At 45.3% G+C, this 26472-nt stretch overlaps 1 protein-coding gene across 4 annotated transcripts in view; it reads left to right on the top strand.

The window, feature by feature from the left end:
• spn-E (tudor domain containing 9 protein spindle E) overlaps positions 1 to 26472 on the top strand; it is a 100500-nt gene that overhangs the window by 50308 nt on the left and 23720 nt on the right. For all 4 annotated transcript variants that reach the window (XM_075699224.1, XM_075699223.1, XM_075699226.1 and 1 more), the window contains 11 exons: positions 3359 to 3521; positions 4072 to 4135; positions 5442 to 5505; positions 6854 to 7072; positions 7530 to 7945; positions 8682 to 8769; positions 9692 to 9799; positions 16739 to 16843; positions 18094 to 18195; positions 20565 to 20687; positions 23458 to 23589. In XM_075699224.1, coding sequence (XP_075555339.1) covers positions 3359 to 3521; positions 4072 to 4135; positions 5442 to 5505; positions 6854 to 7072; positions 7530 to 7945; positions 8682 to 8769; positions 9692 to 9799; positions 16739 to 16843; positions 18094 to 18195; positions 20565 to 20687; positions 23458 to 23589 — 1584 coding nt within the window. The remainder of the gene's footprint in view (positions 1 to 3358; positions 3522 to 4071; positions 4136 to 5441; positions 5506 to 6853; positions 7073 to 7529; positions 7946 to 8681; positions 8770 to 9691; positions 9800 to 16738; positions 16844 to 18093; positions 18196 to 20564; positions 20688 to 23457; positions 23590 to 26472) is intronic.

The raw sequence follows: 26472 nt of genomic DNA, 5'->3' as shown, positions 1-26472 counted from the left end.
AGTCACATGATATCTGACGTGAATAGGATCACTTGGCAGCTAGCACTCACATGACAGTGATTGACAGCGTGGACGGAGAAGCCCTCGCATCAGCAATGGCTACGGAGCAAACCCAACCGAGCTAAAAATCACGACGATTTGGCTTACCGCCACATCGTGAAGTGTATCGCGCAGATTGTTAGACTGCCACAGGAACAGCTGACGTACGAGTTTGCCGGCACCGCATGCACCATTCGCTAACTGCTTAACACAAAATGGCGACCCATAAAGTCGAGGTGAATAGGCTACCGGGAAAGAGGGGAGAAGGGAGCTTCCACATTCAGGTGTGGGGAGGAGGTGGGATTCCCTAGGAGATTGAAACTGAATGGCAGAGAACCTTGCTTTGAGGTGTGGCTTCACAGCAGTGCGAGGTGCGCTGCCGTGAAACACACTTCAAGGTGAAATTTGCATATAATCTGCACCCCCACTCTACTGTTAAATTTTTCTAAATTTTGGTGTGGATTATACATGCAATAGTACAATTTGTTTTATGTTTGAAAACCAGCGTTCAGTGCATCGCCAAACCGCGATCTTATGATGCATTTCCAGCCGCTAGATCCCGTGTAAACCAGAAAAGGTCTGCAGAATGCACGATCGAGAGCATTAGGTGCCAGCAATGGCAGCTTCCCTGCAGTACTTGCCTGCCCGTATCACGTGAAAATGCCACCACGGCACCTACAAATCTCCTCGTAGGTCGTTGTAGGTCACCATTCACAGCTATCGCAGCTAACCCATTGCTTCAAGGATCTTCACCGGTCTATTTCATAGCGCGTGCAGTGTAGGAAGCTTACTGAACCCTTTTATGGGGGGGCACTGCTATTGAAATAATGTTTTTTTTTTTCATCTATATTAATAAAACTTTGCAGTCTTACTGAGATTTTTGGGCCGATTTCAAATATGTTATTATTTTTGTTGTAAATCAATTAGTTCCTGCGATAATTAACATATTAATTCCCTTGTTTAAGACCACAATAAAATATGAATGGCACAATAAAAATTATTTGTAAGCCATGTTTAGATAGCATAAAGAGAAAGGAATAAAGGACAGCAAGCACTTTTTTTTTATCTGATCATTAATAAATATTTCACAGTCCATTGAATACAAGACCACAAAATCTGGCAACTATGTGGCAGGAAATGTAACAGAATAATTGATTTACAAAGTGAAAATAAAAAGAAATTTGCTTGCTATACTTCATAGAGTATACATTAGGCTCCGTTCAGCAAAAAAGAAATTGAGAAAATTGAAAATTGAGAAATTGAGAAAAGTAAAAAAAAAAACGAACAACCATTTTTTTATATTCGCTCTAGACACATGAAACTTTCAGGACGCATCCAATATCGTGTGCTGCTTACAAATATGCAATTAGATTTTTTCTGAGGTCAATAAAAAGAAAAGTTGTTTCGATTCTTGTGTTAGAAATTTGGGATGTGATGTACAAAAATATGTACTGCAACAAGATGGCCAAAATTAAACAGGTATGTCCCTGGGTGTTCAAATACTGCAAGTTAGCATTTGGATGTTTGTATCTACACTTTTGCCAGCATTATGGAATTCTACTGTAGCAGCTTTACAGATGTGAGTTCTTGTTGATGATTTCTACAGGATTTCAAAATATTTCAGTGTCCTTTAAGAAGTAAGATTGAGTGCTCGCCAAACAAACTGCGCCACAATGGCCAAGCTCTTTTTTGCTAATTATGTCGCAACACCCAGTGCGGCTAGCACACCCTATGCCTAAATCGCTTGAAATGCTGTGCAGACTGTCAAACAAAATTTTTCACCTTGGCATGATCCAGCAGCACAGGCGTGCTGTGTCAAAGTGCAGCAGGAAGGCAAAAATAGGCCGAGAGCCCAAGAGACCAGAGCTACATCAAAAAAAGACAAAGGAAACGCTGAACAGGCGAACAATCACATGTGCAGCTGTCCTCGCTTGCTTCGGTGGCATGTCTAGCGCATGGCGCATACATCTGGTGTGTCTGGCGTTTCATTTGCTTGTCGCTAGGCGATGCAAGAAAAATAAGTCGCAAAGCACAACCTCATTTATGCGCTAAGTTTTTTTGTTTTGCATTGCTTTCGGTGCGGGTCGGCACTCAATCGTTGTGGCAGTTCAAAACTTCTGTGTCTCCGCGTCGAATACACCATCGAGCGACACAGGTCTTTTCCACCGCTGCGCATAACTGCACATAAGCGGCAGCTTACTATTGTACTTCTCCACTGAGCTCTCTGTACTGCGACGCACTGCCTGGGCTGGCAGCTGAGCGTGGTCTCCGAGATTGCGTCGGCCCTGGTGCATTCATGTACGCCACGAGCCGGTCGAGCCAAGCCGTCGCGGCGTAGTTCGCCTGCCTCCTCCATGGAGGAAGGAAAATGATAGGAGGGAGCATGCCGCAATGCGATTGAAGCTGAACTTGTCGGCCAAACACGTGATCACACGTCAAAGTGCGTGGTTGGTTTTAGTGTTCCTGCTCTGCAGGCAGAGTCACGGCAAAGCAGCTGAACAAATGCGTACCAAATAATAACTACTGGCATTGGGAACCAAACGTCTTGGCAAATCTCAATTCTTGCTCCACGATCTCGACGCAAGAGGTCACATGTTGGGCCGTCGACGTGGCTTCACGGAGCATTCGCTTGCCAAGGCTGGCAGCGTGACGTAATGCTCCCTCCTATGTTTTTCCTTCCTCCATGGCCTCCTCGACCACAGTGGCGCACTGTGTTGAGTGCCTCATGCTGCTTGACCATGATGAGCCAAGTGGAAGGCGGAAGCGGAAGACTATCACATTGGAACAGTCGTGGCATAAGGAGTTGTGTGTTCTTTTATTAAAATTTATTCACACATGTGGTTATGTAATGGTTCTGCGGGCCACGAAGCAGTCTTCTTATTTCCACGTTTGTGATTGTGCACCCCATTGGCCATATAGTATTGCAATAAATTCACCCGCCATGGTTGCTTAGTGACTTCGGTCTTGCACTGCTAAGCACGAAGTCGCAAAATCAAATCCCGGCCACGGTGGCTGCATTTTGATGGGGCCAAATGCAAAAACACAGTGTATTTACATTTAGGGGCACATTAATCAAACCCTAGGTGGTCGAAATTAAACCAGCATGCCTCATAATCAGATCGTGGTTTTGGCACGTAAAATCTCATAATTTAATTTTTATTTTATTGCAATAAATTGCAGTAATAGATATAATGAAATAATGGATGTAATGAAGTATCTTCAGCTCACCCTTCAACTTTCTTGTAACGAGCTTTGAGTGTATAGAGAGCTTGATAGGCAGGTTTTGCGGACTTTCGCATAACTTCCTTTAACTTTGTAGGTGAGCGCCTTGACGACTGTGATTGGCGGTACCTTCTACCCGTATGATGGAGAGCTGACCTTTGTGGGCAAGGTCATGGCCCAACTGCCCATGGACGTCTGCCTCAGCAAGATGATCCTGTTTGGGTTCGTCTTTGGCGTGATGGATGACTGCATCATCATGGGTGTGTGAGGATTTGATCATCGATTCAAATGTACTCTATTTACTAGTGTCTGATGTGTCCCCGAATGTAACATGCACAGTTTGAATATAATGCACACTAACTCTTTGCTAGCTCATCCAACGAAGCACACAAGTCTCTGGAAGAACAAAAAAATGCAACACTGCTTCATTTTCACTAGCTTAGCACATAAAATCACTTTTTCTTTGAATAAGCTTCTGCTATAGAAGCAGCGTGTTGTCCTCAACCTACGCAAAAGATTTTCTGTCGCCATCGTATAATGAATGCACTGATGCGGCTTAAAATGGCGGGCTGTTGCCAATGCCTCAGATCAGATTTTAGATTCCCCCCTCTCCAGTTGCAACATGCAAGTAATCTTCAGACACCCTTTTTTTGTGTCTTTTTTAATTTATTTATATAAGTGTTAGCAAGCATCAAATGTAATTTCTTGAACTTGCCAGATTTTAGTGTAGCTTTAGCTTACGTTTACATTACTCAGGTTTTATGTCTTCCTATTTATTATCTTTCTTTTTCTGTTTTTTCTCATGTGCAGCGGCTTGCCTCTCAATCCAGTCCATGTTTTCAAGGCCCTTCCAGAAGATGCTTGAGGCGTACAAGTAAGTATTTGCGCACATACAGACTGACAGACCCATGTGCACACACACATAGACATGCAGGTTTCTCGAGTCCGATCACTCGTGTATTATCACCTAATGTTTACAAAAACTTTGTGCTTCGAAACTTTAATGCTTGAAGGTGTGTGCCAAGCATCGGAAAAAAGCTGATCAACTCTGCACAAGCCTTGCGCGATGCAAGTTGCGCCTTCGTATGCACAATGACATGAAAGAAAAAATGGTCGTCTGCCCAACTCTGGCATGAAGTTACAAAAGAAACCCAAACAGCTTTTTTTAGAAAAAAGCGTCGCAGCTGAAGGAAAGCCGCTCCTCCGCTTTCCTGGGCAAAGCTTTCTTTCTGAGAAACTCGTATTGGGTCTCCTTTGTAGCTTCGTGCTAGTCTGTTGCAGTATTGTTTCATGTGTTATCATATGTGGCTTTTTTTTTTTTTTTTTTTCATGTCATGGATACTCTGGTGGCATCCCTGGCGTGTGTATGCAGTAGACCTCTGTCACTTCAACTTCAGTTAGATTTTTTTCCGGTTAATTCGATCCCTACCGAAGGTCTCAGCAGGCACCCATGTGTTTCTACAAGAACCTAAAATTGACCTTAGCCGGATGATTCGAATTTAACCAGTTGGCATGCACATGCCTGATTCCTATGGTGACCCCAGTAGCGACCTTTTTACTGGCAGCGTCTGTCTTGGCAGAGCTTAGGGGACAGTGATTACCGTATTTACTTTATTGTAATGTGAGTTCTTCTAATTATTTTCTTTGCTTGAACGCTACCCTCGTGTTACATTCTAATAACGGCAAAATTCACAGTCTTAAAACAAGTATCCTAAATTCTGCTGTTTTTAGCGTTACGTTGCCAACCTGCACCTTTATGTCTTGAATCAATCCATAGACAAGTCGACCGCAGTCATAAGTTGTTTTTGTTGGAATCGACGCCATTTTCGCTGTACTTGTGACTCATGTTACGGTTACGGTGCTCCAGTAGCCTGTGGTCTTTCGTACTTTGACTCCGCTTATTCAGGAGTTGAAACCATTGATAATGGGCTATTAATGGGCATAGGCGCAGACAGGAAAGTGTTATATATTCTATATATAACACTATATATATAACACCTCTATATTCATTCACTTGGCAGAACAAGTTTTCATTACTTGCGAAGAAAAGGATAGCCAAGCTTCCCTTGTCCTTAATTTCATGCCGAAATATGAGTGCCATTAGCAGCCTGCCTTGAGCGTCGAAACTGTTGTGGGAATTCTCAAGTTGGGCGTGATTTTTTTGTCTGTCCTCCTCCTAGATCTCGCATGGCCTGGGCCGAGGGATCATTCAGCGACTGCTTGGCCATGCTGAAGGCCTACAAGGTACAACTGTGCTTGCATGGGCATCAAATGTGTCATTGAACTTGTTTAGCTGCATCATAGCTTTTTGGGGCAGACAGAAAATGTGCCTGTGGATGTCTGACACCCAGCATACAATTTCATTCGAGGCTGTCAAAAGCCTCAAGGTGGCGGGAGTCTCGATCGGTATGGACGTCGCGAACCAGCTTTCGGTGTGAGCACAGTGAGGCGAGATCTCATTTGACAAGGGCTGTGGAAGCTGCTAGACAACTTTATAAAATCATATTGTAAAAATTCTTGCATCATTCTGCATAGCAGTGGGTGTATAGTTGGAGACTTCATTCAGTAGCCATAAGTCGGGATCGTGTGAGGCCCGCACCCTGTAAGAGTATGCTGAAGAAAAATGTAAGTGCAAGCCTTGCATTACTATATAAAGTAGAACTTGTATTTTAAAGCTTTTTGACACCACTTTTATGATATTTTATTTGTCTGTGTGTGTGTTTTGCTTTGTTTTCCGACTTCTGGCAATTGAAGGCCAACTGCAACGGAATTTCATTTTCCCTAAGGTTGTCATAAATGAGTAACACATAAAATTGAAGCAGTCTCAGTAGAGGTGCTGCATTGGTAGCTAATTTTCTTATCGGAACCATTTAAGTAGCACCTAAGAAGACAGTGCATCCAGCCGGCGGTTAGTGGTTATGAATCAAGGTTCGTACACTTCCTTGAAATCCTTGAAAACCGTTGAATTTGGAAAAACGAGATTGAAGGGCCCTTAGAAATAAAAATGAATGTTAAACAATACTAACCACCATGTCAGTAGGCGATTAACATCATTACACTGGAAAAGTTAACCTAGAAAAGTGACCTGAAGAGATTAAAGCATGTGTTCAACTGAGCAGCTGCTTAGCTGCAAGAAATTGCAGCTAAGAAGATGTCACTATTTTTCAGTGCATGTGTATGAGTAAGATTTCTTTTCCCCCTTTAAATAACTTCCATTGGCATCCGCGGAATCCTTGAATGGTCCTTGCAGCTGCAGTCTCCGCCAAATTTCAAAAATCACGCCACAGAGCTGTGCGTTCTGAGTTGTCTGTCGCTTCTGGTGAGCAGTAATGGTGGCCTTCGTTTTTTTTTTCTTTTTTTTTTCAGTGGTATCAAAATGCTTACTTTTGCAAGCTTTTCGTGATGCATCTGTACATACTTCAAATGTAAAATTTTGCGCAGAGGCTGGTCTATGTCAACGATATCTGGAACTGACCTTTTCACTCAGTCCAAGGTTTTCAAGTTGCAGTTGGTCTTTATTGGGTGTAGTATTCGCAATTAAATCATTGCATTGCTCCTTCACGTCCACCCCTCCTGTCTCCCACGCTCGCAGGTGTGGCAGAACATGCGCCTGCAGGGCGTGTTCTCGAGACGCGATGGCCTAAATGAGCGCGAGTGGGCCTCACGCAACTTCCTCCAGCTTAAGCGCCTCCTCGAGGTGGAGCAGCTGGTCCGGGAGATCCAGATGCGGCTGACCAAGTTCAACATCCACTACCTCGACCGCCCCAACCGGCCCCCACTTGACCCTGACCATCACCTCGTCATTCTCCGGGTGGGCTTACTTATGGATACGCCACATTCAGCTGGTCGTCTTTGAGGTGCTGCACTCCGGCCGTGCACTGTACATTTAGCCGGTCGAAATCAAAAGTTCGGAGCACGTTGAGCTGGTCCTTTCAGAGCGTCATACTGAGGTTCAGTGTTTGGAGGTGCTTTCACCTCCAAAAAGTCCTCATCATACGGCAAGCTTTCTCACCATTCGACACACTTGTGCCCCACTCTCCCATCTCCCTTCCACCTCTCCAAAACTCGACAGCACTGACGACCACCCTCGACAACACCCATTGGGGAGCTGTTGGCACAGCAGACTCGTGTTTCGCAGGGGTGGAAGGTAGACTGGAGGTGCACAAGTGTGCCGATGCGGCTAGAAAGCTGGGCACGTGCAGTGGCATGGTATGTCTCTGGACTTGAACTTAGTTTGCGGGCTTCCCCGGCACGCCTCCTGTGCGCAGATGGTGATCGGCGGCGCATTCTACCCCAACTACTTCTACCAAGAGGACCTGGACGAGGCGACCTGCTGTCGGGGCCTGATGACAGACCCCCTGTGCACAGTCATGGTGCATGGCATTCCGCAGAACCAGGGGGTGCTGTACGACCACGCCCTGCGCTCCCTGCTGGCGCCCTGCAGCAGCCGCATGAAGATAGTGTTCGAGGAGTCGCGCGCTGCCATCGAGTTCCTGCAGAAGGAGCGCCGCGACGGCGTCCTGCCCGCGGTGTACACGGCCGTCAAGATGCGCCAGCTGCGCCTGCCCCTCGAGCTGGCCCTGTTCCGGCCCGAGGACGCCAAGGAGAAGCTGGAGCGACTGCTGAGGTTGCGCAGCCTGGAGAGCAGCGATGGCGATGGCGAGAAGCGGCTCAAGTCCAACCGGTGGGTGGTGCGGTGATTGCAGGCATAGGCCGTAAGAACAAGGCACCAACAAATGGGGCATGGAAAACCGGACAGGCACCGGCGGTTCTCGCAACAACCATTTAATGAAGAGAATGCGTACATACTGCGTTTATTCATGTGAGGGCTGCATTTTATTTTTTCTTCCCTTTTCGCGGGGGTGGCTCTTGCATGAGTTGGGCAACCTACAGTCGAGCCCGGATATATCGAACTCGAAGGCGATAGCAAAATAGCTCGACATGGATATATAATTTTAAAAAATTATGTATGCCTGTCTGAAACCTTGGCAGGCTTTGGCCACTTTTTCTAAGATCAATAAGAGCAATTGTGAATTTATGTGTTTGCTTCTCCAAGGCTGTGTCATTCATGCAAAAGCTTACTCGAGTAAGTTTTTGCACATTAGTGGAGTCGCTCATGCTTCAAAGTGGCCTGCCGATCGCAGCGCTAACTCTAAAAGCCCACGTTGCCCGGATGCGAGACCGCGGGGCACCTTGCACCCATTAAAGTGCCTTTTGTGCATTTTTAGTCGAGGTAAAAAGGAAGTCCTCTGCATGAATTTTTTTTTCTGTCGTCTCCTCCCCCCCCCCTTTTCAAGCAATGAAAAGTAAGTCCTCTGCATGAATTTTTTTTTTTCTGTCGTCTCCTCCCCCCCCCCCCCTTTTCAAGCAATGCCAAAGTTATTGCTGAGGGATGATGTAGCGCGTTTCTTCTTCTGCAGCTTGGTCGTGGTGCCCCGCATGGATACCCTCAAGAAAGTCCCTCTGCCACCAGCGAGTCAGATAACAGTCAACATGTACTGTACTCACGTGAGCACTGCTTTTTGCCTTCTTTCTTCCTTTCTTTTATTTTTGTTTTTTTTTTAATTTTTTGTCATGGTAGCGTTTGGAAGCTCATCAGCCCTCCTGCTCCTTAATGTTGACCGCATGAGACTGGCTACTTTTCAAAATCACGAAGATCTCCTGCGCTGTATTAATGAAACGCCCTCCACACTTACAAACCTTCTAAGGGTGTTGCTGTATGCGGTGATCCTCCTGCAGATCTCAGCCACATCTTGATACCTTGGCGTCGGTTCTGTTAACTTCAACAGGCCCATGAGTTGTGCAGCACAGAACGAAAAAAAAAAATTGGGGTGGAAAGAAACTGCCATTTCTTGTGGCCTCTTTTGTCAGTCCCAGAGCTTATTCGTCCCAGATCAGGAGGTCTTCTGCTTCTACAGCAGTGCCTGAAATGTTTGCCACGTTACTAGGACACGCCTTGGCAAAAGGCGATACCCTTGAGAGCATAGAACAGTGCTTCTTAACAGGCATTTATTAACCGAAGGTTCGGAGAAGACGATTGAAGTTTTCAGCTCGCAACAGGCGCTCGACCTACTCCACTGTTTTTCCTTTTCTTCACTGACGTTAAACTGAATAACTGCGTATTTCTACAACTGTTTTGGCCTGTTGTGGACTGAAACGGTGATAGTGCCATTATTGTTGCCACAACAACTGAGAAACTTGCACAAAGTTTTCGTGCCACTGAGTCGTGCTTCATTCTCCCTCACCTTTCTCTGCACTAGGTATTTTGATCTGTGAGTTGATGACTCCAGTCGAGTTTGTGTTGCCGACGAGGTCCGTATGCTGTCCACAAAGATAGAAATTTTAAGGGACAAGAAAAAAAAGCAATTAGTTGCAACTGAGTGTCACAGCACCATTGAGCATGTCTCCCGCTCATTGCGGCGTTTGGCAGGTGGTGGACTGCGGCCACTTCTATGCCCGATACTCGGACCAGTCATCCCAGCTTGTGGAGCAGCACATGAACGAGATAATCAACCACAACTCTGGCAAGAACTTAAAAGTGAGTTTGTGTGTGTGTGTGTGTGTGTGTGTGTGTGTGTGTGTGTGTGTGTGTGTGTGTGTGTGTGTGTGTGTGTGTGTGTGTGTGTGTGCTTGTGTGTGTGCACATTTTTTTTTCTTTGTGTAACCTGCACCCCTAATTAAAGCTGCCTGGAAAGAAAAAAAGGAATCCATATACAACCCCCGGAAAAAATTGCATACACTAAAGCCTAAGTCTCTCCAATATCTCCGTTCGTGCATGTACGACTTGTCAATGTCGTATCTTTGGCTACCGGCTCTGATTCTCCCCCCCTTTGATGCTGATAACACTGGATTAACACAATGGACATGATTGTGGACTAATCGGCCACATGACAGAGCATGACAGCGTTGACGGAGCAGCCCTCGCATGCACAATGGTGACCAAACAAACACCACAGAGGTGAAAATCCGAACTGCGATTTGGTTCTCCACCAAATCACGAATTGCTTCACATGGACCGAGGGACCACTGCAAGAACAGACAAACGAACACAATAAAATGAACCATAAAGAGGAGGAGAGTAGGCGATCATGAAGGAGGGGAGGAAGAAGGAGCTCCGACATGCAGTGGGGGGAAAGGGGGAGAGGGGGTTGCCTAGAAGATAAGGAAACTGAATGGTGGTGAATCTTGCCTTGAAATGTGGCTTCACGGCACCGTGGCACACGCTGCCGTGAAACCGCACTTGAAGGTGAAATTTGCATGTAACCCCATCTCAACGTTACTGTTACATTTCTTACATTTTTGGTGCTGGTTATGTGCTCAAAAATATGGATGTGCATACATGGACAAAACCTTGCTGATAGAGATTGTGTATTATGCTAAACCACTCCCTCACTGCCATTTTTCTCGCAGAAGCTTACTGTGTGCAGTAAACTCCATTAAACCGTTTGAGGGTCAAAGACAAATATACGGCAGTGCTCTCTGTATGTTTGAAAAAATGCGCCAATTCTTCGACTCTTTGTTGCCCAGCAAGTGCTGCTATCCTGTGTGGATACAAGCATTCTCTCTCTCTCTCTCTCTTTTTGTGTGGCAGGCAGTTGCCAGCATCGCGAGCACGATTTTGGTTTCACATTCGATTTTAAAAGCACACATTATTTTTGTGCCAATTTCCCAGGAGAAACGGCACATGTTAAAATGTAGTCCATATAGCATAAATAAATTTCACTTGCTAGAAGTGTTCAGAAGTGTGCGGAGCTTTTTGTAGTCGAAAACATTGAAACATCACTTTAACGATATTTTCAACATAAGCAATGCACCGAGTCTCCAGATTGTAAGCTGTTCCATGTGCATGGATCTATGAAGTGTGTGCTATTCTACTGCCGTCACTACATGGAGGATTGACAGTGGTTGACTGGACGAATGTCGAATTATCGAGGGTATCAAGAAAAACAATAAACAAATGCTTACTATGTGAGCACGGTCTTATTAACTGAATGGATTAGCAAATCCTGTTGCTATTCTGTACAAAAGTAGTGCAGAAGCTGCAATTCTCATCTCGTGACTCATTGGCGGCCATGGCGCATGCCTTCATTTGAGACACGTTTTTCACTACCACGCTCACATCCCGATTATCTTTTTCCGAACCTAAGGCCCCATCGGCAAAAGCTCTGCCGGACTACAAATAAAGTTGTTACCAACCAAAGTGGGCGGGTTGCAAACCGATCGTCTCTCCATCATGATGTAGCCGGTGCTCTTCATCCTCGACAGCATTGCAAGAAGTCAAAATGAAACTACTGTTTGCCGCAACCGCTGTGGACAAAACCGCGATCGCCATCGGCGCAATCATGGTGGCGACTACGCAGTTGTGAAGGCACGCATCTGACACGCCACCAAGTCAAAACTAAACTAATGTTTGCCGCAACCGCTGCAGACGAAACTGCAGCTACTATCGACACGATCGTGAATGGTGATCTTGCAGTTCTAAAAGCACGCAGAGACATGCTCATGACTATGGTGACGACTTTCCGCTAATGACTATGATAATGTGGCCTTCGCCACTTCGTTTCGGTTTGACACTAGCGCTGTTTTTGTTGTTACGTCGCACATTTGGGGCACTTCGCGCACTCCGAGCTCCGAGAGTTGTCCGAATTAACCGATGAGCAGCTAAATACGTCCGAATTGTGGAGGGTCGAATCAGAGAAGTACTATTAGTGTAGAACCAAAACATTTTTCAAAAGCTGTGCACGTGCAAAACGTGTAAATGCGTGTCCCGAGGTTGAAGCATACGACAGTGACCTGCCCTCACTTTCATTAGTGAGCAGTTCCTCCACTTTCCAAGTGCTGTAAAGCCACTGCGAAACATTTAGTTTATTCTGCTCCAGAGCGCGGCTTCGGCCGCAGACTCTCGACGAGAGGGTGGTGGTTAGGACTAGTCGGCGGGGGTGCCTGGTGGCATGCTATCATGGGAAGCTCGCCCTTGTTGTATGTTCATACCAGTAGACAAATACATAAAAATCTGACGGTAGATCACGTGCACAGGCAGCATGCATGAAGTGGGATTCACGTGTGAATGTTCCGAACTGATGAACTCACCTATCTGTCAAAACTGACAGCGTCGCAGAGTCAAATTTGCAGGTGCAATATCTGCACTTTACGGTGATGTGCATTGTGACGGGTGAACGTGGAACACACTCACGGCCTTGACTGATTTTCCTGCATTGCTCGAGCTGTAAAAAAAACTTATTTTATCGTTTAATTTTTTCTGGCCTGACCGATAATTCACATTTTTGAGACCCCATCCTTCAGGGTGTCTACCAACCAGGAAAACCGGGAATTCTCAGGGATTTTGAGTAGTCTGGAAGTGTGCAGGGAAAACTCGGGGAATTTCTGCTTCTATCAGGGAAAATTACCTGTTATTTTATTGAAAGGGAACGAAAGTCGCGCTAATGCTCGCTCGAGTAACAGAGAGGAATCGTAATGAATCGACTTTGATGCCGTGCCGTCGGTTCGAGGAGTTGACAGTGTACAGTCAACGCCCGCTTTTTGGGACATGCCCGAAATTCGGATGGCTTTGCGTACCTCGTAGAGTCAATGTATAAGAACATCTGAAATTTCAGATGCAAGAACCCTTCGTTGTCCGATTTTGCGGACTTTTTGCCGTGACTGCAAGTCTAAAACGGCATTAATCAAAGCCACCACTGCAGCCATTTTGATTATCTCGATGCCTCGAACCGGTGCTCTCGCACACAGGAATGCTAGGCCTACCTGCTTCCACTTTCTTGCTGTCCAGTGTTGCGTTTTTTATTAAATCAATTTGCCACTGTTAACAATTGCGCCGACTCGGGCTTTGTAATCCTCGCCTATGAATTCGAAGCTCGGAAAGCACGGCGCATTTAAATACCGGATCCCAAAAGTCAGCTTCGCCTCAATACAGCATTGTTATGCTGTGAAGCATACACAAACGCATTTGCGGTGAATTGTAAGTGTGGGAAGGTGCAATTGTCATGGGACACAGTATGTATTCCTTAATTATACACACGTGCACCTGTCATCTGCTGTCACAGTACAAGCACTGATATGCCTAATAAGTGTGCTGGCAGGCCTTCAGAGCTTTTTCGGATGTGCCTTTGGCAATTTGAGCCTTAAGGGTAGTAAAGACGTATTAATTTTCTTAGATGTTTTCGAGGCACCTAGGGAGTCAGAAAAATCGCACGTTGACTGTACAAGAGAATGCTTCAATGGTCCGTGGGGCAAACGCACGGTTGAAAGAGGACGAGAACAGAAAGGACCTACAGGCATTGAGGAATGAACGGGAACTGTGCCGCATTTTCTTTGAAGGAGCTTGAGCTCAAAAAGCAAAGTGATGGCTGACGCCATGATGCAGGCGACCCTCATCCAAACCAAAAATAAAAGTCCTGAAAGTAGTGAAACGCAAAACAAAGGCATTGTGCGCAATGTGAGAGTATGCGAGGACAGTTGAGGCTGACTTTCCAGCTGCTGAGAAAATTTCACTTGTGACAAAGTTCGGGCCTAATACCAATGATCTTGCTATCACTTGATAAAAATAGCTCATTTTCGAAAATAATACTTCTGTACACATCTCTTTATATTAGCACTTGAAGATATGCGATTCACAATAGGCTTTATCATTTTTCTTTTTCGAATACATGTTATTTGCTGTGCATCCTACTAACATGTCCCTTCTGTTTTCTTTTTGAATAAAAAAAACGCTACTCCTTACTATTCAGAGTGGATTACTTCGTTCTTAAAATTTTTTAATATGCGTGTCAGCCCGTCTTGACATAAAACAAAATTCTGTGTCACTCGTGAATTTTGCTAAGGCACTTGGCAAAAAAATGGAAAACTCAGGGAATTCGGAAATGTCAACTTGGTAGACACCCTGATCCTTGTCCAAAGCTATCAGTCGGTGACTATATTTACCTTCCGCACATAAACTGACTATCCAAAGAGCGACAGTGCTCACGCGTTTGGTGCGGAGCATGCACCACTGGTAAGCAGTCAGAGCAAAAGGCATCTCATGTGCGGGCTCTCGAAGCCAGCATGTTCAACCGTGTTTTTCCTTATTCCCCCCGTCTCTTCGTTGTTTATACACTCGCTCCACATCACCTCCTTCTTCGCATCATTCTCATCGCCCTTGCCTAGGCTGGCACACCTCGTTCAGAAGTTGAGAAGCATGCTTGCTGCCTTGCTTGTCTGCGGGATTTTCCAGTAACTGCATTACAATCAGTATTTTGTATCGCACAGCTCCAATATAAGTAGTATGCATATATGTTTAGTTCTATGGGAAGATGAATGGGGGTCAGAAAAGACCACATTACATGTGGTCCTGCAGCATAAGTGGTTACGTCATGGGTGGTCTGAGCTGTATATTGATTTTCTTTGCATGAGGTTTCTTGGTTGAGCATGAGTTGACTGCTCCCATCTGTAACAGTGAAAGCTCGTTACTACAAACACCACATTAACAAACTTTTCAGAAATCCCCTGCTGACTTCTTAAGGTTTCAGTGTGAAAATATTTCAGTGCTACGAACTTCAGAATAACGAAATTTTCAGAATAACGATTGTTACTCAGTTTCTGTGTCATGTTAACAATTCCTGAGTACCACAAAATAATATTCCCAAATCTGTGGATTCTTAGATTTCCATGTATCCTTCACGGCAGCCAGGAGAGTAGGCTGGCAGACGACAAGGCACAGAAAGCTGATGGCGTGGTACACGGGTTCGGAAAACCTGAGGTGGCGCTTAATAAAAAAAAAATGCAGGAGAGAATTTTTTATCTATTGTGGAAGCATCGACGCATCGGGTTTTCCGAGCGCATGCTCATGCCCAAGCATGTGTCACCTAGCAACAGAGGCACGTCTCTTCCTTCTCTTGCCCTTCTTTTTGTGCACGCCTTTTTGCGCTTCTTTCTGTGGTCATACCAGCTATGCGTGCGGAGAAATATAACCTCTGTTCTCGTGGGGATACCACATGGTCGCACTTTGCTCTTTCAGAACGGTGTCGTTTACGCGCGCTTGCGCTTCGGAATAGTTCAGGTGTCAGCCTGGAGTGAGGCAGTTGCGATGTTCATGGCAAGGAATGTAAAAAGCATACAACAAGAAACATTGCGCTTTGGAGGTAACAAGGAGCTTTCTTTTTGTCACTATTTTTCTCGGTGTCAGCATGTGCTTTGTACTCGTCATTCTTATTATATGGTGCTTCGGTAGTGCATGGCAGCGAAATCTATGGAAAATAGCAACAGCGCCAGCTGAGAGCCAACAGCGATGTTTTCGGGGATAGCTCAAACAGTGATAACTTATGAACTGATGGGTTGATGGTAGGGTTGTGCGAATATTTGAAAAGTTAGGATATTATCAAATATTATATTTTTAGTCTTTGTATTCAATTTGAAAAATTTATGTTCAAGAATGTTTGGATATTCGGTTGGATAGGAATGTTCGAATCAGATCGAATACATTGCTGGCTGAGCAGGAGCAAACACGTTTCTTAGCATTTGTTTCTACCTAATCTAAGAATATTGGGGCGATATTGTGCTGAATTTTGTGATAATTTAATGCTGCTAGCGAAATTTCGCTTGTAACGCACACTTAGCCACTAAACGTCCAAAGTGTGCGGAAAAGCCAGCCTCTCAGCAGCAAGGAGCACAGACTTGTTGACACTGAGGGTGCACTTTATTTATTTATTTATTTTCTTTTTTTTGCAGCTCCCTCCTCTCTTATCTCACCCCAATTCTGAGCTTATTGTTTGGCAAGTGCGATAAGTGATGACTGGCACAGGGTCAAATGCCTCCGAGTTTACTGGCATTTGTATTCGAGACAGCTTGGCTGAACTGTTCGGTCACAATATGCGACCTGGCATCTCCTGCGTGCAACACGAGGTCTGCGCATGCCCGTGATTCCATCGGAGGGCACACCAACGTCAAACAGGGAGTGTGTGTGCATCCTATGCTGAGGCAAAGCCTGTCCTCCACCCATACCCGCTGAGAAGCTGTGTATTTGAACATGTGTTTTTCTCAACAGAGACGTCATTTGCGCAGGCATTTCATGTGGTATAATAGGGCACAAGCTTGTGAAGATGGCTGGTGGGAATTACTAAATTTTCCACGTTAACATGAGCCCAATACACGATGTTTCAGTATAACCGCTTACTAGTCGTTATTTAGCATTGACAATGCATTTGAGACGTTCCAACATAACCAATTAACCTAACTTGCTAATAAATGAACGTGCATATCATTATTCAACATTTGATTCGATATATGAAGGTAAGTATTCCTATTCTATTCGTATTCGAGAATATTTATATTCACGCACCCCTAGTTGACGGGCAGAATGGCTAATTTTGGGGCTTTCACCATAACGACCTTTCAGAATAACGAGCTATTTCCGGTGGTCCTGTGTGATTCGTTATATCGGGATTTGACTGTATGATTGCACAGTTTGATGGTTGCTTCTGTGCAGCCCCTGACGACCCAGCCAGCCCCCGATATGCTGGTGCTTGCACCATACCGGGGAGCCTACTTCCGGGCGAGGATCGAGGAGATACTCGCCAACAAATTTGTGAAGGTGAGTGGCCACTTATTTATTTATTTATTTATTTATTTATTTATTTATTTATTTATTATATCTCCCCAACCAGTGTTAGGAAAGGGGGACGCCATTTGAGATTACATGATCTGCACATAATACATGCACAATACAATACATTAGCAATACAGCCGAACCCACTTATAACAATACTCTCGGGGGAGCATGAAGATCAGACAAATCCACTTACTTCCCATCATTCCCATGGTGGGTCAACCATTGCAGCACCAGAATTCCCTCTAGTATATTGTAGGGAACTCTGTGCAACAAACAGAATGGCGATAGCAGGCCATGCACGGGGGTGCCAGAAAAGGATGTGATGATCGCGATGTTGATGCGACCTCACAATTCAGGCAACGCCTCCAAGATTGGCATTTGCAGTTGAAGATCATAGGCATAGAGTGGCGACCAAGGCAAGGCCTCAGAAATAACCATTTAGTCCAATCTCTGAGGCCGTACTTCTTGTCTCATCGAGGTTGCCAGAGAAGATGATGGCGGCCAAGCTGGAATACGCTGCAGCCACGGATGGAGTCCGGATAATTGAATGTGGAGCTAGCGGGGCTGTCTGAAATATTGGTCGTTTTTACACATTAGGTCTATGGGGCCATTGGTGGTGTCGCAAAGCTGTCCGAATTACCAAGCATGTCCGGATTATCGGTGTTCGATTCGTCGGTCGGCGACTGTATATATGCAGGGTGTCCCAGCTAACTTTAGCAGGAGTTTAAAAACATGCAAATGCCACATAGCTGGGCAGAACCAGGGTAGCGTTGTTTGCTGTCGCTTATAGATACTAAGACCGTTTTTTTTATTCTACCTAGTTACATATTTATCCTAATTAGTTAATCAACTTCTAAAATATTATAATTAGATGAGAAGTGTCAATGAGAAAATTGTAGAGCAACATGAAAAACTTTAAATAGAGCTTTCTGTTGCTCAATACGTGCTACATAAGTGTTTTTCTGACCGTGAAATACACACTAAGTGCCTGGAGTGGCCTGTCAAGTAGCAATTCTGCATGCATTTGCGGGCTTATACCACCTCCTACTATTCTAGCACTGTGGTTCAGAGCTGGTGATGTGGCTGCCGATTACTTTTGCATTTTGGTGCAGGTGTGTGGGGTTGAGGTGTGGGTGTGGGTCGAGGTGTGGGTTGTGGGTCGTGTGGGTGTGTGAGTGTTGGTGCCAATGCATGAACAGTGCGTGATGTTGGGCGGCTTCAATTCCTCACAGGTATTTTTCCTCGATTACGGCAATACCGAGAATGTCGGCGTAGCCGCGCTTAGGAACATTGACCCGGATACTCATGTGGATGTTCTCATCACACCAGCTCAGGTGAGGCACGCTGCAGTGCGTGCTTACTCTTGCTTGCCTGCTGTGTCATTCTTTAACACCCTGAGAAACCGTACGCACAATTGTGCATGCCAAGATAGCGCATCAAAAGCAAAAGCTGCGATATCGCAGAATTTCGTATATTATAAAAAAATTAGGTTTAAGATGTGTCGCTCCATCTTGAAGCACTTCTGACTGGACCTGTGCTGGAAATTTGAATAACATGTGTATAAAGTGTTCTAATCAAGTAAATTGGAAGGCAGATGGCTTTGTTTTTACTCTCAGTGCCAGCATGTCGTCACCCAGCTCGTTTACTCCTTTCGTTGCTTTTCAGGCATATTTACAGCTGGCCTTCTTTTTTCAAGTGGCTAGATGGGTGCATGCGAAATATCGAAACGGGATGTAACAAAATAATGGGTGTAACAATGTCAATGGAATTCCCCTTGAAATCTCCATAGAGATCCATGTTGTATTTAAAGCCTCGTTTTAACGAAATGAAATCGTCCGGCCAGTGGATATAATGAACTAGATTTGTTTTCGAAACCAAAAGGTACCCTACCCTTGCACACCGAGTACATTGCTTTCCGCAGGATTCAGCACGGTTTTGCCGCGGCAGTTCATAAGTCCCGTGGAGAATGCATTGTTGAGCAAAGCTGGTCTTGCGCACCACCGCACGAGCAGCAGATCACTATGTACTATCGTACTTCTCCATTGACCTTTCTTGTGCATGCCTGGCTGCGTGGCTACGCGCGGTGGTGCGAAAGATTAGTGCATTCACTTTCCTGCGGCACACCGCGCAGGCAGGTGCAGTTGAGTGTGGCCTTCGAGATCTCCTCGGCGTAATTTGAAGGGTCACGCGCAAGCCTGCGTGAGTTGTGCCATGCTGTGCGGCTACGTGCGGCAGTGCGAAGCACGAGTGCATTCACTTCTCTATTTGTCTAATGCACGCTGCACAGGCAGCTGCGGCTGGGCTGGCCTCAGAGACCAGCCACCCTAACTCAATTTCGTAGGCACACCCAGGCCATGTATTCACTTGTCCCCCTCTCCCGGCAACACATTGCGCAGGCTGGCAGCTGGGCATGGCCTCTTCAGGCCGCAAGGCCGTCTACTTATTTACATGTTTACAAATGTGCACCCCTTTCCACATGTATTGCAGTAAATGGCAATGATGGATATAATAAAGTAACAGAGATTAATTTCAGCTCCCTCTTCAACTTCGTTACAATGAGGTTCGAGTGTACTTGGTGTTCTCATATCTGACGCTCCTGTAAGGAGTTCTCGCATGGAATATCAAGTATCAGAATTTTTCACAGAATTTAATGCTTTCACATATTGGGCAAGAAAATATGGTGCTCCACATGCTCGGGAGTCTCATAGCATTGCATAACAAGAATGTAGCAAGCTATCAGTAACTTAGGTACTTGTAAATTATGGTATACTGTGCGGTCTACTCTTATTAAAGGGAACACCAAATTAGTATGACAGTACTGATTACAGTTCAGTTCTAATATATATATGAAGGTCTGGAAAATATTTTTATAATCCTTAGAATTTGTGTTGACACTAATGAATTGGTGTTCTGATGTACTGAACACCAGTAAGGTGCTCAGTTTAATAGTGGACCTGCATCTTGTGGCAATCTTTTATTTATTGCACGGAGAGAGATTTGCTTTCCAGTTTTTCTCCAGAGTGTAGGAGGGCTACCCGAACTTTATGGGAGGGGGGTTATTGTAAGGCCGATCTGTGCGACAAACGAAAGGCCCGCTCATCATGTGATTCAACCCGCGCTCCGCATGCAGCCGGTGCCGACGGTAAAGAGCAGGCACCGTCCGGAGCCATTTAATTGTCAGGTTCGGCGTAATTTGCCACTTTCCAAGGTTGTGAAATCTCGAGAGCCATGGTAAGCTTGCAGAGTGCATCTAGGCCGTCATTTCCAGTTTAGGCCATCAAGCTGAGGCCATCATTTCCATGCTGGCTGCACCACAGTGCTTGCCGCTCCCATGGACATTGGCGCCAGAGCTCCCTGTAGGAAACTCTGGGGCCCTAACCAAGCTGGCCGTGCCCTTGCTAATCCATAGTGCTGTTGCCGCTGAGAGACACGTCTAAAGAGTCTGGGTGGTCCGAGGAACGAAACGGAGAAAGTCTGAGGCCTTGTCTAAGATTACTAGCCCGAGGTCTACCATCTCGGCTAGGGTTAGACGAGACTTGTGGAAAGCGCACTTTTGTCTTTCACTTACTGTCCTGAAGTCAGACTGCAGAGTAACCAACACAGATATACAAAATTATTGACTATAGCTTAGCACATTAAAAATTTGGTTGTCGAAGTGACCACATCTCTTCGTAATGTGTCTGTGCCCCCATGTTACAACCAGGCGTTTGAGTGCAAGCTGGCGGAAGTGCGGCCTGCAGCCCTGGCCAGCGGGAAGGACCAGTGGACGAAGCCTGCCCTGGAGATGTTCAGCCGTTTGGTCATACAACAGTACCTCGTGGGCCGGGTGAGTTCGTTGTGCGCCCCTGCTCTTGTTGGGTTTCAACATCACCTTTGGTCTGTTTGCCATGGTGGCTTGGTGGACGCAACCAGGCCATGTTGGGATGGGAAATGACATCGACACTTGTGTGCCCTAAGTTTGAGTACGATTCACGCTGCACCATTCATGCTTCATGCCATTCATGCTTAAATGGCATAGAAACTTAATTCTACTTGCAGCGTATTGCATTCTCGTAACTCTTTCTGCTGTCAGGTGCTTACTTCTTGTTCCCGAGTCGGCAATTACGGCTGTTCATGGAAAACACATTTCTTAAGTCATTTGAAATAATTAAACTTTAATAAGCCCAACAATGTTCCTGGTGCCATTTCATTAACTTCTACCTTTTTGGTAATATTACGGTATGCTAATAAACTTGCCACCACCTACCCCATAAAGGCACTATATAAGGGCATCTGTATTTCACATGCTGAAACCCTTTGCCGTTCTATTTTTAAAACTTTTTGTCGTGACCACAGTTCCGGAACTGCATTAATTGAAGCCACCACTGCCGCCGCCATTTTGATTCTGTCTTTGACATCCTCGCCAATGGGGTCGGAGTGCTGAAAGCACTCCAAGGGCCTTGCATAATGCCCTTTTCCGAAAGTCAGCTTCTCCGTAATACGGCGGTGTTATGCAGTCAAACGTGCAATGTATTGTGGTGAAGCATATGCAGAATAGAGTGGTACCACCGTCACGAGACGTAAAATGGGTTCCTTAATTATTCAGAAGAAGCTTGTTAATTCAACCCTCAATAATTCAGAAAAATCTGATAATTCTGACTCATCCTCTGGGCCCCGTAGGCGTATGCATTATTCAATGCAATCAAGCGCTCTTTAATTCGAACTTACTTTGCTGCAAATCGTTAATTTGGACGACTCTTCGAGCTTGGCAAGCGAGGAACGCCATGAAAGACCAAAAACAGCGCTAGTGCCCAACTGAAACTAAGTGATGGAGTCTGCATTTTCTTAGTCATCAGCGGAAATTGTACATGAATGACAGCAGTGCTGGAACATTTCGTGCGTATTTATGCCTTTAAAGCCTTTATTCTTGTATTCACTGCCATGCATAACACTGTGTTGGCGGCATGCCTTCAAAGCTTCCATCCATGATCGTGTCTATAGCGACCACAGTTTCATCCACAGCAGCAAACGCTAGTTTGCTTGGTTTCACTTGGTGTGTGCGCGGCCGCTGTTTCGTCAGCAGTAGTTACGGTGAACAGTAGTTGAGTTCGCTTTGACTCGGCGCAAAGCAAAGCTGTCGAGCATGAAGAGCACCGGACAATCTGTTGGTGACCAGCCCACTTGCGAAAAATAATCGGGATGCATGCGTGGTAGTGAAAAGCATCTCGGATGAATACGCGTGCCGTGGCCATGCTGTGAAGGAAGTCCCAAGGCCTTCGCCACTGGGAACACTAATCAGTCACACCATGATGAGGATTGCAGCTCGTGCACTGCTTTAGTGCAAAATAGAAACAGGACTTGCTGATCCATTCAGCAAACAAAAGCGTGTTGATGTAGTAACCATTCATTTGTTTTCTTTGATACCCTTGAAAATTCGACATTCGGTTAATTTGGCCATTTTTTTCTGTTCTGCGAAATCTGAATAGACCTAAATACCGTACTTACTCGCATAATGATCGCACTTGCGTAATGATCGCACCCCTGAATTTTGTCATCAAAATTTGTTTGTTTTTTGATTTCCCGTGTAATGATCGCACCCTGAACTTGCCGCAGCGATATGTCGTGTGCAAAGTCTAGGTAATAATGATCACGCTATCTGTCGAATGCTACGCGAACGACTCTTCAAGGCAACCTAAGCGGTCTGCACGCGCCAAACATTGTTAAGCAGATGTCCCATTTCATTCCTTTCATCACTTTCCGCACTTCCATGACAAAAAAGAAAAGCTACAACCAAACTTGCCTTTATTATGTGTAGGCTTTATAATGGTTGTGGTCAACAACAACAACAAAAAAGGCGCCTTTTGGTTCTTGTCTGCACTCGTGGGCACGCAACAAATCGTGAGCGGCAACGATAGCAGCCACGTTTACACTGATGCGTTAGAAGTGTACCCTATTCATACACCGATGCTGGTAACACAGCTAAGATATTGGCCCACCCTTAGCGGAAACATGCCTTATTAGGATAGTAGTGAAGAGAGATGCCGCAGTTTCCGCAGCAAGCCTGCCATGTGTTTCTATGTCACTGGCAGCTAAGCGCGCCCATCTCTGTTTCTGTCCCCTCAAAGTGGACATGGCGACGTTATTGCCGCAGAATTGCCGATAGTAACGATAATATTCATTACTGATACGGAAGAAACTGTTTCAGTGCACGTAATGTACACACAAGAAGAAGAAAAAATCTCGTTCGGCGCGTTCGGCTTGCTCTGCCGGCCGCCATTTTTGTTTTGGTGTACCGCACTACATACAGCGCCAGCCGCCTATTTGTTGACCTGTTGTCCTCCTGCATCAAATACTGGTTGAAAAAAATTTTTTTTTGCGGGAAATTTAACTCTCGTAATGATCACACCCCTAAATTTGCATCAATTTTTTTGTCAGAAAAGTGCGATCGTTATGCGAGTAAATACGGTATACACACGTGTGTGCTTCTTTCTGCAGGTTTGTGTCTAGTTTCCTGTGTTACCTTTAGATTCAGTATTGCCAACTAACCTGGTGTGCTGTCACCATCACAAAAAGTTCGGTGACATCAAAATGTATTAGTTTCTTTTTTTTACTCCCAGGTGTACTCGGTCGTTGATAATGTTGTCCGCCTGCATCTGATTGTGGGCAGTGGACCTTCGCAAGTCAACATCAACGACGAGCTAGTGAAACGTGGCTTCGCCGACTACTGCGAGGAGAGCTTCCTTTCCAAGGTGCTTATTTATCCATTCATCCTTATACTTTGCTTGTACAGTCAACTCCCATTAATTCGACCTCTCCTAATTTGACTTTTTGCTTAATTTGAATGCACATGAAAGTCTATGCGAGAAACCATACACTAATAAGGGGGGGCTATTGAAGGGAAATTCATTACTTTGAGCAGGCCACCCCCACCAACACTGCAGTGGTTACTAAAAGCTGGAGACACAAGAAATTCAGCAGGCTGCGCTACTGTTCCCTTGACGCGTAGTTGTTTCATTCTTATATTTTAACAGCCAATGCTCTTCTTGCTTTTGGAACCGTCGGTTCCCACTTGTTTTGTGTCATGTTATGTCCCCATGTTCGGCGTTCAGCCTGGCATCACATGGAAACTACACAGTACTGTCCATTGAGATCAAAGTAATTCTTCAGGCTCTGTTTCTTGATCTTGAAAAAGATGTGAATTTGTTCGTTTTGCTGCCACTAGGTAATTTGACCTTCTGGATAATTCGACCAAATCTAGCGCTCTCACAAGAGACGAATTAATGGCAGTCTTCAAGCATGCACTTAAAATATACTCGGGCATTGCAGAGCTTGTGCAAGAAGCCTTTTAGTAGCGATGCATAGGGGAACAGAAGAGATTGTTTAAAGTTTTGCAGCAGGGGAAAGGCAACTATGTAGCAAATTGCCTCTGGAGTTTTGTCTTGTCACATTATTTATCTAGACCAGATAACCAACTAATGTTAACAGTTAACAGAATGGGTGTCACGGGAAGGCAAGTGCAGTCGTGGGTGGCAGAGAAATAAGTGGTGTGATGAAATTGTAGAATTTCCTAACATAACTCGGAATCGGCTAGCGCAAGATGGGGTAATTGGAGATCACCGGGAGAGCCCTTCTTCCAGCAGTGAATGTGAAGTGCATGGCGTTTCTTACACAACTTACTAGAGGAAACTCTGGCACCATGATGGTTCAGCTAACATGTAATTGATGGTTGCAGTCGACGACCAATAATTCGGACTCCATGGGAAACGTAAAAAAAAACTGAACTATCGAATGACTGAAAAAACTAATGTATCCAAAAAAATATTGTTTTAAGGCCCCTGGATTCTTTCACGACGACAGTGAAACCTCGTTATGTGGAAATTGTGTGTAAACACGTTTGTTATCTTGTTCAATTATGTGGTGTTCTATGGGCAAGAAGTTATGAAAAGTTTCATTATATTGAGAATTTTGTTATACAGTCGAATCTCGTTGATTCGAACACGCTTAATTCGAGCTGTTGGTTTATTCGAATTGACGCTCTTGTCCCGTCAAAGCTATGTTTATTCCAGTGGACGAAAACGCCCGGTTATTTGAACATGCAAGCATTTGCAACAGTTAATTAAAACATACTGCACTCCGTGAATGCTCAGCAGCGCGCCAAATCACGCGGCGTCGCCTCCGACTAGCATTCCTCTGACTCCGCCATAGAGGAAAAGCGTAGGAGAGACTTCTCAACGCCGCGCGCGAAGAAAAAAAAAAAGCCGTGACGGAAATTTGTGCGCAGGCGTGGGCAGGCGAGCATCACCTATTACTTCTGTTTATGACGGGTTAGTGACTTCTGTTTGTGTCGCGGCACCACCATGTAACCCATAGAGTCAATGTATAAGAATGTCTGAAATTTTGGACGCAAAAAATCTTCGCCGTCTGACTTTCCGGACATTTTGCCATGACCGCAGGTCCGAAACAGCATTAATCGAAGCCACCACCGCCGCCATTTTGACTATCGAGCCGGCGCTCTCGCACGCAGATCCTCTGGCAGCCGTAGCCACCACCGCGGCAAACACTAGGCCGAGCTACTTCGACGTTCGCTACCAAGCTTCTTACTGTTCGGCGCCATTTTTTTTTTCATTGAAACAATTCGTGGCTGTTAGCAATGGCGCCCACTCCACCGTTGTGATCCTTGCCAATCTCTTCCGAGCGTGGAAAGCACGGCGCGTTGCATAATGCCGGTTCCCGAAAGTCAACTTCGCCCAAACACAGCAGTTTCACGCGGGGAAGCATACCAATAGTTTGAAGGGGCAATTGTCACGGGACGTGATATGTTTCCTTTTTATTAAACACGCGTGCACCCGCCGCCTCCTATCACAGTACAAGCGCCGATACGCCTAATAACTGGCTGCAATTTGTAAACACATGTGAATAAATCTTGTGGAACTTCCCACTCGTGTGTTAGCTCAGTGCACACCCACCACTGCAGACGAGTCCTCCATTCAATTAGCTTCCTTTAATTCGATCCTCTTTTAATTCGAACCAATTTTCAGGACCCCTTCGAGTTCGAATTATAGAGATTCGACTGTATTGAGGTTTAACTGTATGTGAAGTTTCACTGTATCACAACTTACCACAACCCTATAACAGACCTTGGATATATCCGAACAGACCTTTTTTCACTAGATTATCACAGTCTGTTGTAATGGGCATTGTTTGTACTTGTTATCATTACTTTAAAAGGGCTGGACCAATTTGCAACAAAATTTTTGATGAGCTAAAATGCCCCAGTTTCTGATAAGGGATAGATTCAAAGCAGCTTCTGTACAAAATTTTACTTGGGAAACACAAGCAGGTGCTTTGCGAAAAGCTTGCAAAAAATAGACATTTTCGATACCGAAATGAAGACATAAAAGCTGCCATTATTGATCACCGGAAGTAATGCGGAGCCCGAAACGTTAAATGCACAAAACTTTTGAGATTGGGCCGCACTCGTAGCATTTCTAAACACCAAGGCCATGTTCTGGCACCTTGGTGTTGCACTGCTGAGCTGGTGGTAGGTCATGGGTTCACTCCCAGCCATGGGGGCTGCATTCCGATAGGGACAAAATGCAATAACATTTGTGTGCTTAAACTGAGATGCAAGT

This window comes from Dermacentor variabilis, chromosome 7 (assembly GCF_050947875.1).
Source record: "Dermacentor variabilis isolate Ectoservices chromosome 7, ASM5094787v1, whole genome shotgun sequence".
In the NCBI taxonomy this organism is placed as follows: Eukaryota; Metazoa; Arthropoda; class Arachnida; order Ixodida; family Ixodidae; genus Dermacentor; species Dermacentor variabilis.
Note: the sequence above shows the minus strand (reverse complement) of the source record. Positions and strands in the feature narration are given on the sequence as shown.